A 10,570-nucleotide genomic window follows, 5' to 3' on the forward strand; every position below is an offset into this window, starting at 1 on the left:
TTTTTTGGAAGTTTTTTTTTTCTTGTTTTGTTTTTCTCAGTGTTATTTTTCACATTTTTAAAATCTTTTCTGTTGTGACAAGTCCACTTTGGCTAATAAACACATGCAAAAAAAAAAAAAAAAAAAGCCCTTTACTTACTAATAAAATGTTTATACCTGCAACTCTATTTTTTGGAATTTACCTTAAATTAGTAGTTAAAAGAGAAAAGTAGAGATGTTCAAAGAACTATTTGTAATATAGAAAAAAAACTGCATAGTAGATACTGATCAACAGAAAAATGATTAATTAAAATATGATGTAGTCACTAAAAAGTACATCAAACTATCAAAAACTATAAACATGAAGTTTGAAGCCATATAAAACTACTTTAAGCTAATTTTAAAAGCAGGATACCAAATTACATGTACATTCTGTACACTGATTATAACTACTTTATAATTACACAGGCATACAAAAATGGTACTATATAAATGACTATGGGTAAGTTTCTCTTTATATTTCTAAACTTTCTGTAACTTTTTAGAATTAAGTTCATAATTAGGACATATGTTCATAAATACATTACATTAAAAACATACTTACTGTGATGATGCCAATTAGTTGAGTATAAAACAGTCCAGTTATTCCAACTAACATTGTAATGCCCATAAAGGCAGCTAGTCTCATTATGGCCAATTCATGTCTGACAACAAAGAGGTCCTATAAGAAAAAGAAAGTCTTAAAAACAATTCAAAAATCACTTACAATTGCAATAATAATCAAGAACTGAGCCATAACAATTTCCCTTATTACCTTAAAAGAACTATACTTCCCTTTTATGAGTTTATTCCACTTTTAGAAAATATATAAATATCTGAAATTATCAAAACTAATTGTTTGTAGTTCACAGTAGCAAGCTGAAAAACAGGATTTTACTACTGTATTATCAAATAAAAACTCAATCCTAAAGTTGCAAATTACCCATGCTCATTTGGAGCAAAAACAAAACATTCTTCCAAAAAAAAAAAAAGATGGTGCACAATTTCTGGTTCATCAAACAAAAGTTTTATTATGGCACTGCTAAAAAGCTTGAATGTACAAGTCTGATTCATAATATTAAAGTTCAAATGGCCAAGATACCTGGAGATTATGTATTTTGGTCAAAATGAGAGGGACACACAAACAATAGGATCACATGAACAGCTCTCCTCAATTCCCCCTCATTCATTCATTCATTCACTCATCCAGCTACCACTGCCAAGCACTGAGCTATGTAGGAGAAATGTAAAAATGATAAAGTTATGTTTGTGCCCTCAAAAAGTGTGCAATTTATTCACAGAGAGAAGCCAACTTCGCAAAACCCCAGAACAATGAGCTATATGGAATCTATATATGGAATTTAACAGGAATGTGTGCACAGAGGGCAGGAGAAACACAGAGGAATGCCTGGACTGGAAGGTTAGAAAGAGAAAAGATGTGAGGGGAAGCTGATTTTCCAGCCCAGGGCATGAAGAAGAGAATCTTGAAAGTGATCCAAAGAAACTGTGGCAGGAGGTCAGGAAAACAAGGAGAAGCCATTTCAATTACCCTCACAGTTCTTTCATTCTCTCTCCCTCCTCTGGATAGACTAGTCCAGTCAAGGGAGACAAAGCGGAAGAACAAAGACTTCTGGAAGCCTGTTGCTGCGAAGCTTTGGAGTAAAAAAGTCATGGTGGATAAAAAGCAACAAAGGAATGGGAAGGACCCCAAAACATAACCATCCACATGCTTTTTTTAATACTGATTCAGGTTAAGGCTTAACAGTACTCTGGTAGCAATACCAGCAACAGGGAGGTCACTGAACATAATGATCTTGTTAGAAACAAAAGAACTGATGCTCTTCTGTGTACCACAGGGATCATCCACCAGGCTCAAGCACAACTCTGAGTCCACACTCAAACCACCCAGTTTATTAGCCGGGAAGAAATTAAAATTCACCAAGACACTTACGATGTTACATAATAGTCACATATTAGGCAGTCATTTCAAAACTTGAGTAAAAACAGAATAGAGAATCCCTACAAAACATGTAAAGAGGAAAAGATGGGACTATAAATGCCACCACGAATTCAGTACAGTAAGCTCTTCTACGATGCTTTTTCAAAGCACAAATATGTTCCAATATGACTGATATATTAAGTAACAATTTGACCATAGCGAGGCTCTTGTGTTTGTTTATACGTGATTTTATCTGCAAGAAACCCAAGATGAACAATAAAATCTTCACCCAAGCCATGCTGGAATACTCAAAATACACACTGTCAAACATCTACCCGCTACCTCAACTTGTCATAAGTGTTATAAGTCACATTCATCCACATCTGTATTAAATTTCCCCTCCAATTTCACATGACTCTCCTCCCATCATTTGTAATAACTCACATAAGGCAACCCTTCTGGATACTCACTTCCACGAGAAAATTTTAGGTCTCTTCTAAGGTAAAACGCTATGTTCCTTATAGCATATCTTAACTAGTTAACATGTAAAACCATGCTGCTGTTTTTATTAGGTGTCCTTTTTAAGTGTCACTGACAAAGTTTTTGAATATTTTCATTTCTCTGCATAACCCCTATGGTTTTCTTTGAATGATTTTGCACAGTGGGGCAAATTTTAGGAATTCACACACTGTGCTATGTAGAGCTCACCCTAATAAAAAAACATATGGTCCCCAATTTACAATGGTTCACCTTATGATTTTTTGACTTTAAGATAGTGCAACTTCAGATATTTTCAATTTAGGATGGGTTTATCATGATGCATCCCACTGTAAGCCAAGGAAAATCTGTGACACATGTGACCAAATAAAATGCATCCTCTTTTTCCCCAGTGAAAAGATTAAAAAACTCTTTGCCAACTAGAATTTATACCTCTTAGGGATGAAAAGATCTATGTAAAATTACATTTATCCACTTAGATATACATTTATTATTAAGAGTATTTGTGTAAAATAGTAAAATAATTCAAAAGTTGTTTTTTATCACTTTTTCAAAAAATGTATTTCAATTTTATACACACATAATTAACATTAGTACTAAATCCATATTTTGAGGCATTTAACACACATCTCCAGAGCACAACATCTTTACTTCTACCTTCGATTTTTCTTTATTTTTTTTTTTTAGATACAGTACTTTTGAATCCAAAAATTGGCTTGGGAAATTTTATCTAAATCACAAGTACCCATTTGCTATTCGAAGCTTTACTACATAATCAGTGTTAAGCCTGAATTATGGCTCTCCAAAAACTTGTATGTTGAAGTCCTCATCCCACCCCATCTTCAGGACTTCAGAATGTTACCATATTTGGAGAAAAGGCCTTTAGAGAGCAGATGAAGTTAAATGCGACGCTTAGGGTGGGCACTAATCCAATCCGACGAGTACCCTTATTAGGAGGAAACTGAGAAACACAGAGAGACACATGCATGTTGAAGCCCATAGGCGAGACCACACGAGGGCATTGCGACGAGGGGCCGCCTGCAGAAAGGCCTCCAGCGGAGCCAGAACTGCTGACGTCCCAATCGTGGGCTCCCAGGCTCTGGAATTATGAGAAAATGTCTTTCTGTTGTTGGTGTCCCCCAGTCTGTGGTAAACTGTATCAGCCCTAGAAAACTAATAATACAGTAACTGTGTTTATAGTTTTCATTTCTTCCCATTTTTGTTAAGAAATGAGTTTATACATAGATGAACATGGAAAACACAAGTTCAGTTTAGAGAAAAGAACCTGGACATCTGAGAACATACACAGGCTTTCCTCACTGCATTTCTTCCCCGTCATATCCAATCCCTCATCCCTAACTTAAGGGAAAGGTCACTGATAGGTTCTTCAGACATTTTCGATGCTATGTTTCTACTGCTTATTACAATATCTTTTCATACTCTGAGTCTACTTTTTCATTCTCTTTATGGCAACTTTTGATAACCCCACATTCTTAATGTAGTCCAATTTATCAATCTTTTCTTTTAGTGCTTTTTGTTCCATATTTAGTAAATCTTTCCCAATCCTGAGGTAATAATGACATTCTATATCATCTTCTAAAGCTTTTAAAAGCTTTATAATTTTGCCTTTCATATTTGGGTCACTAATCCACTTGGAACTCATTTTTGTACACAGAGAAATACATGGTTCTGAATTTACTTTTATTGTATGGATATTCAATAGTTCCAAGATGGTTTATTTAAAAACCTGGCCTTTCCTCAGTGATCAGAGGTCAAGTCTCCATACATGCATGAGTCTGATGTGGGCTCTTCCATTCAGTTTTCTTGGTTTATTTACCCCCATACTTGTGAGCACATCTTTGTTACCCTGGCTTTGTACTAACTCTCCATATCTAGGTGGCCAAATTATCCCAACTTGTTCTTTTTCAAGAATATCTTGTTATGGGGTTAAGAGACACAAACTACGAAGTGTTAAATAGATAAGCAACAAGGATATATTGTTCAGGATAGGGAAATTCAGCCTTTGTATTGTAATAAATTTAAATATTTAAATATTATAAAATATTGAATCACTAAGTGTGCTACATCTGAAAATAAGATATAATGGTAAATTAAGTATACTTCAATTAAAAAAGGAATATTGGCTATTCTAAATACAGCTGACCATTGAACAACACGGGGGTTAATCTGTATGTAATTCATAGTAGGCAATCAATACCCACAGTTCCTCAGCATCAGGAGATTCAACCAACCGCTGGAGTAGTTACTACTGGAAATACACACAGGTAAGCAGTGCTGCATAGTTCCAATCTGTGTTGTTCAACGGTCAACTATAATTTATATTTCCATAATAACTTTTGAATCAGATTTCAAGTTATGACATACACACTCAGATACACACACACCTGACATATTCTCTCCACTAAGAGTCACAATTTTCCACTAGAGGTCTTGTGCGTCTTCTGGTCAGATTTAATTCAGGAACTTCCTATTTCTTGATTCAATTATAAACAGTTCTGCTATTAATTTCACTGTCTAAAGCACTGCTTGCTGGCATTCAGAAGTAAAACTGATTTTTTAAAATATTTTACTAGAGTCACACTTCTTAAACTTTCTTTAAAAATGCCAAAGAATCTATGAATAAATTATTTACACAATCATGCCATCATGACTTTTACATTATATTTACACAAGAGTAACGATGGGCTTATTTATTTCAGCAGTTTTACTGTTTCTTCTTCTTGCTTCACTGTATAGACTAGAATTCCTAGCACCGTGTTTCATAACAATGGTTACGGGGGCACAGAGGCATCAATACTTTGTCCCACAACTTGGAGGTCAACATTTTATCATTAAACAAGCTACAGCTGCTGTGTTGTGTTCTGTGTGTGGTTTTTGGTTGTTGGTTTGTTTTGGAACCATTTATCTCACTCAAAAAGCTCTCTAGTTCTAGTTTGAGTTTATACATGAATAGAGGCTGAATTGTATCTTTGTCTTCATACACTGATACACGTAGTCTTCATACACCTGGGGATCTTCCCTAATCTGCTAGTGTGATAAAGTATACTGATTGATTTTTTAGTGTAAAAATAACCTTTCATTCCTAAGATAAACTTAACTTGTCCAGGCTGGTTATATATAACCAGATACAGTTGGCTAAAATTTTGTTTAGGGGTTGTTTATCTATGTTCATAATCAGACTAGTCTAATTTTCTTTCTTTTTCTTATTATCTTTGATAGGTTATATATCCAACATATGTCATACACATAAAATGAGTTGGGGAGAGTTCCCTTTACCTATTATTTTAATAAGTCGGCATAAGACTGGAATTATCGTTCCCTTTCATACATGACAGAGTTAGAACTCACTAGTAAATGTGTGGATATTCTTTTCAGAAAAAGTTTTAACTACTCACTCATCATCATGGGATTACCCATGTTTCCAGATTGTTCCTGCTGCTATACTATGTTAACGATCAGGAAACTCAGTAATGCACAGATGTCAGTTATCCAAACTGACGTAGAGAATTAATACAATCCCAATAAACGTCCTCCACCAGTAGAGTCCTACTGGTAGGAGTTTTTCACTTTCTTTTGATTTGTAAACTGCCAAGTAAGCAGTTTCCAAATTTCATTGGAAAAATAAAGGCAAAGGACAGCACAGCACTCCTATATAAAAAGAACAAGGGGAGGATTTGTTCTACTGCGTGCATTCTCAGTAGGGGCAGTACTGCCCCCAGGAGAGAGAAAATTGGTTCCTGGAGGATAAAAAATCTTAGCTATTACAGTGATTTGTGGCCAAAATCAGTCCTAGAAGGCAATGGCACCCCACTCCAGTACTCTTGCCTGGAAAATCCTATGGACGGAGGAGCCTGGTAGGCTGCAGTCCATGGGGCCACTAAGAGTCGGGCACGACTGAGAGACTTCACTTTCACTTTTCACCTTCATGCATTGGAGAAGGAAATGGCAACCCACTCCAGTGCTCTTGCCTGGAGAATCCCAGGGACGGGGGAGCCTAGTGGGCTGCAGTCTATGGGGTCGCACAGAGTCAGACACGACTGAAGTGACTTAGCAGCAGCAGCAGCAAAATCAGTCCTACCTGATAAAATCTTATTCCTTTAGTATTTAAATTCACAGAGAGAAAAGGAGAAAGCGTCTAAAAAGGCTCCTGAGGGGAACAGAAATAATGGAAATAAAAAGGCTGAGAAACACTCCTATACTATATAACAAGATTTATTATAAAACAACAGTTGTCGATTTTCCCGGGAGCGCAGTGGATAAGAATCCACCTGATTCCATCCCTGGTCCAGGAAGATTCCATGTGCCATGGAGCAACTACCCGATGTGTCACAACCACAAGCCCTTGCTCGGGGTCCACAAGTCACTACTACCGCAGCCCATGCTCTTAGAGCCTGTGCTCTGCAACAAGATAGGCCACCGCAATGAAAAGCCCACACACAGCAGCTCCAGAGTGGCCCCTACTCACCACAACTAGAGAAAGCCTGTGCACACCAACAAAGACCCAGTGTAGCCAAAAATACATATTTTATATTTTAAAAAGCCCTAAAAAAAAAAAAAAGTTGTAACACATAACATTGTACATGAGGTGGTGACCAAAACCATCCCCAAGAAAAAGAAATGCAAGAAGGCAAAGGGGTTCTCTGAGGAGGCCTTACAAATAGCTGAGAAAAGAAGAGAAGTCAAAGGCAAAGGAGAAAGGGAAAGATATACCCACCTGAATGCAGAGTTCTAGAGAACAGCAAGGAGAAAAAAGAAAGCCTTCTTAAGTGAATAATGCAAAGAAATAGAGGAAAACTACAGAATAGGAAAGACTAGAGATCTCTTTTAGAAAATTGTAGCTACCAAGAGAACATTTCATTCAAGGATGGGCACAATAAAGGACACAAACAGTATGGACCTAACAGAAGCAGAAGATATTAACAAGAGGGGGCAAGAATACACAGAAGAAGTATACAAAAAAGATCTTAATGACCCAGACAACTACAATGGTGTGATCACTCACCTAGAGCCAAACATCCCGGACTGCGAAGTTAAGTGGGCCTTAGAAGCATCAGTACAAACAAAGCTAGTGGAGGTGATGGAATTCCAGCTGAGCTACTGCAAATCCTAAAAGATGATGCTGTTAAGTGCTACACTCAATATGCCACCAAATTTGGAAAACTCAGCAGTGTCCACAGGGCTGGAAAACGTCAGTTTTCATTCTAATCCCAAAGAAGGGCAATGCCAAAGAATGTTAAAACTATCATACAATTGTACTCATTTCACATGCTAGCAAGGTAATGCTCAAAACCCTTCAAGCTAGGCTTTAACATTACATGAACTGAGAAATTCCAGATGTACAAGCTGGATTTTGAAAAGGCAGAGGAACCAGAGATCAAATTGCCAACATCTATGATCTTCAAGGTCATAGACAAAAGCAAGGTACTTCCAAGAAAACATCTAGTTTGGCTTCACTAACTATGTGAAAGCCTTTAACTGTGTGGATCACAACAAACTGTGCAAAATTCTTAAAAGAGATGGAAATACCAGACCATCTTACCTGTCTCCTGAGAAACTTGTATGCAGGTCAAGAAGCAACAGTTAGAACCAGACGTGGAACAATGAATGGACTGGATCAAAACTGGGAAAGGAGTACATCAAGGCTGTATATTGTCACCCTGCTTATTTAACTTACATGCAGAGTACATCACTTGGAATCCCGGGCTGGATGACTCACAAACTAGAATCAAGATTGCAGGGAGAACTATCAACAATCTCAGATATGCAGATGACACCACTCCAAAGGCAGAAAGCAAAGAACTAAAGAGTCTCTTGATGATGGTGAAAGAGGAGAGTGAAAAAACTGGCTTAAAACTCAACATTCAAAAGACTAAGATCATGGCATCCAGTTCCATCACTTCATGGCAAACAGAAGAGGAAAAAGTGGAAATGGTGACAAATTTTATTTTCCTGGGCTCCAAAATCACTGTGGATGATGACTACAACCACAAAGTTAAAAGACGCTCACTCCTTGAAAGGAAAGTTATGACAAAACTAGGCAGTGTATTGAAAAGCAGAGATATCACTTGGCCTACAAAGGTCTGTGTAGTCAAAGCTATGGTTTTTCCAGTAGTCACATATGGCTATGACAGTTGGACCATAAAGAAGGCCGAGTGCTAAAGAACTGATGCTTTCGAACTGTGATGCTGGAGAAGACTGAAACTAGAACACTTTCTAACACCATACACAAAAATAAACTCAAAATGGATTAAAGATCTAAACATTTAAGACAAGAAACTATAAAACTCCTAGAGGAGAACACAGGCAAAACACTCTCCGAGAGTCCCTTGGACAGCAAGGAGATCAAACCAGTCAATGCTAAAGGAAATCAACCCTGAATATCCACTGGAAGAACTGATGCTGAAGTTCCAATACGATGGCCACCTGTTGTGAAGAGCCGCCTCATTGAAAAAGATCCTGATGCTGGTAAAGATTGAAGGTAGGAAGAGGAAAGGATGACAGAGGATGAGATGGCTGGATGGCATCACAGACCTAATGGACATGAGTTTGAACAAACTCCAGGAGATAGCATAGGATGGGGAAACCTGGCATGCTGCAGTCCATGGGGCTGCAGAGTCAGACATGACTGAGCAACTAACACACACAGAGCTTAGCCTTAAGATCTCTTTTCTTGTCTATCTATACTCACTCCCTAGAAAATCTCCTATCAGTTTCCATGGCTTTAAATGCCATCTTTATACCTAAAGGCCCCAAACTTACATATCTAGCTCACACCACTCTACTGAAATCCAGACTTCTATATCTGTCTACTTAACATCTGTTCTTGGATACTGAATTGGTACTTCAACAGATACAAAATTTAACTTTTTCCTAAAATTTAGTCTTCCTCCAGGCTCCTCCCTCTCAGTAAATGGTATCTCTATTCTTCCAGTTCAGGACATAAAACCTTGCAATCATACTTAGCTTGTCACTTTCTATCTCATATCCCACATCCCAATCATCTCCAAATCCTGTTAGCTCTTAAACTATAAGGCACCACTTTTCAACACTTTCACGATTACCCTATCCACTGTCACCTTGTTGGGACTGTATTTTAATAGTCTAGTAACTGATCTTTTTGCTGCCATCATTGTCCCTAAATTTATTCTTCCTAGCAATCAGTTTTCCTTCTAAAATGTAAATGAGTTTGTGTAATTTTGCTAAAAATCCTTCAATAGATTCCAAAGTCCCAATCTTTAAATTAAACCTCCTGAAAAAACAAAGCCTCCAACCCCAGCTCTCACTGCTCTCAGTTATCTCCTACTACTGCTGTCCTATCTCTCTCCACTCAAGATACACTGGCCTCCTTACCGTACCTTGAAAATATCAAGCATGCTCCCACCTCACATTCTTGGCATGGGTGCTTTCCTCTCTCTGGAATGCTCTTCCTCCCAGTATCAGTGACATGCTTGAGTTTCAGATCTCTGCTCTAGTGTCAATACGGGAAAGGCCGCCTATGACTGTTTCAGCATTACTTTCTATCCCTTACCCACCTTTCTTATGTACTTCATAATACTAACCTTGTATACCATATATTTGCTTATCACCTGGCTCCTCCAATTAGGATGCAGGCTCCTTAATTCAGGAACTTTATTGTGGTCTCTGCTGCATCTTCAGAGCCTAGAAGAGGCACTGTGCACAGAGAAGACACTCGACAAATATTTTTTAAATGATTCATGAGTGTTCTTCAAAATTTTTGAAAATAAAAAACTGTTTTACAAAGAAAACTTTACATCCAAAGTGGTAATACTCTTAATCAGTAGAAAGCAATTTTATTTATAACTATTGTGGAAAAAGCAAGAGAGTTCCAGAAAAACATCTATTTCTGCTTTATTGACTATGCCAAAGCCTTTGACTGTGTGGATCACAATAAACTGTGGAAAATTCTTCAAGAGATGGGAATACCAGACCACCTGATCTGCCTCTTGAGAAATTTGTATGCAGGTCAGGAAGCAACAGTTAGAACTGGACATGGAACAACAGACTGGTTCCAAATAGGAAAAGGAGTACGTCAAGGCTGTATATTGTCACCCTGTTTATTTAACTTATATGCCT

At 37.5% G+C, this 10,570-nt stretch overlaps 1 protein-coding gene across 3 annotated transcripts in view; it reads right to left on the bottom strand.

Annotated features, from left to right (window-relative positions):
• The window catches only part of ZDHHC21 (zinc finger, DHHC-type containing 21), a 67,817-nt gene that overhangs the window by 14,929 nt on the left and 42,318 nt on the right, over positions 1-10,570 (bottom strand). For all 3 annotated transcript variants that reach the window (XM_010857021.1, XM_010857022.1, XM_010857023.1), the window contains exon 7: positions 584-700. In XM_010857021.1, coding sequence (XP_010855323.1) covers positions 584-700 — 117 coding nt within the window. The remainder of the gene's footprint in view (positions 1-583; positions 701-10,570) is intronic.

The sequence above is a fragment of the Bison bison genome, unplaced genomic scaffold (assembly GCF_000754665.1).
Source record: "Bison bison bison isolate TAMUID 2011002044 unplaced genomic scaffold, Bison_UMD1.0 scf7180017864376, whole genome shotgun sequence".
NCBI lineage: Eukaryota > Metazoa > Chordata > Mammalia > Artiodactyla > Bovidae > Bison > Bison bison.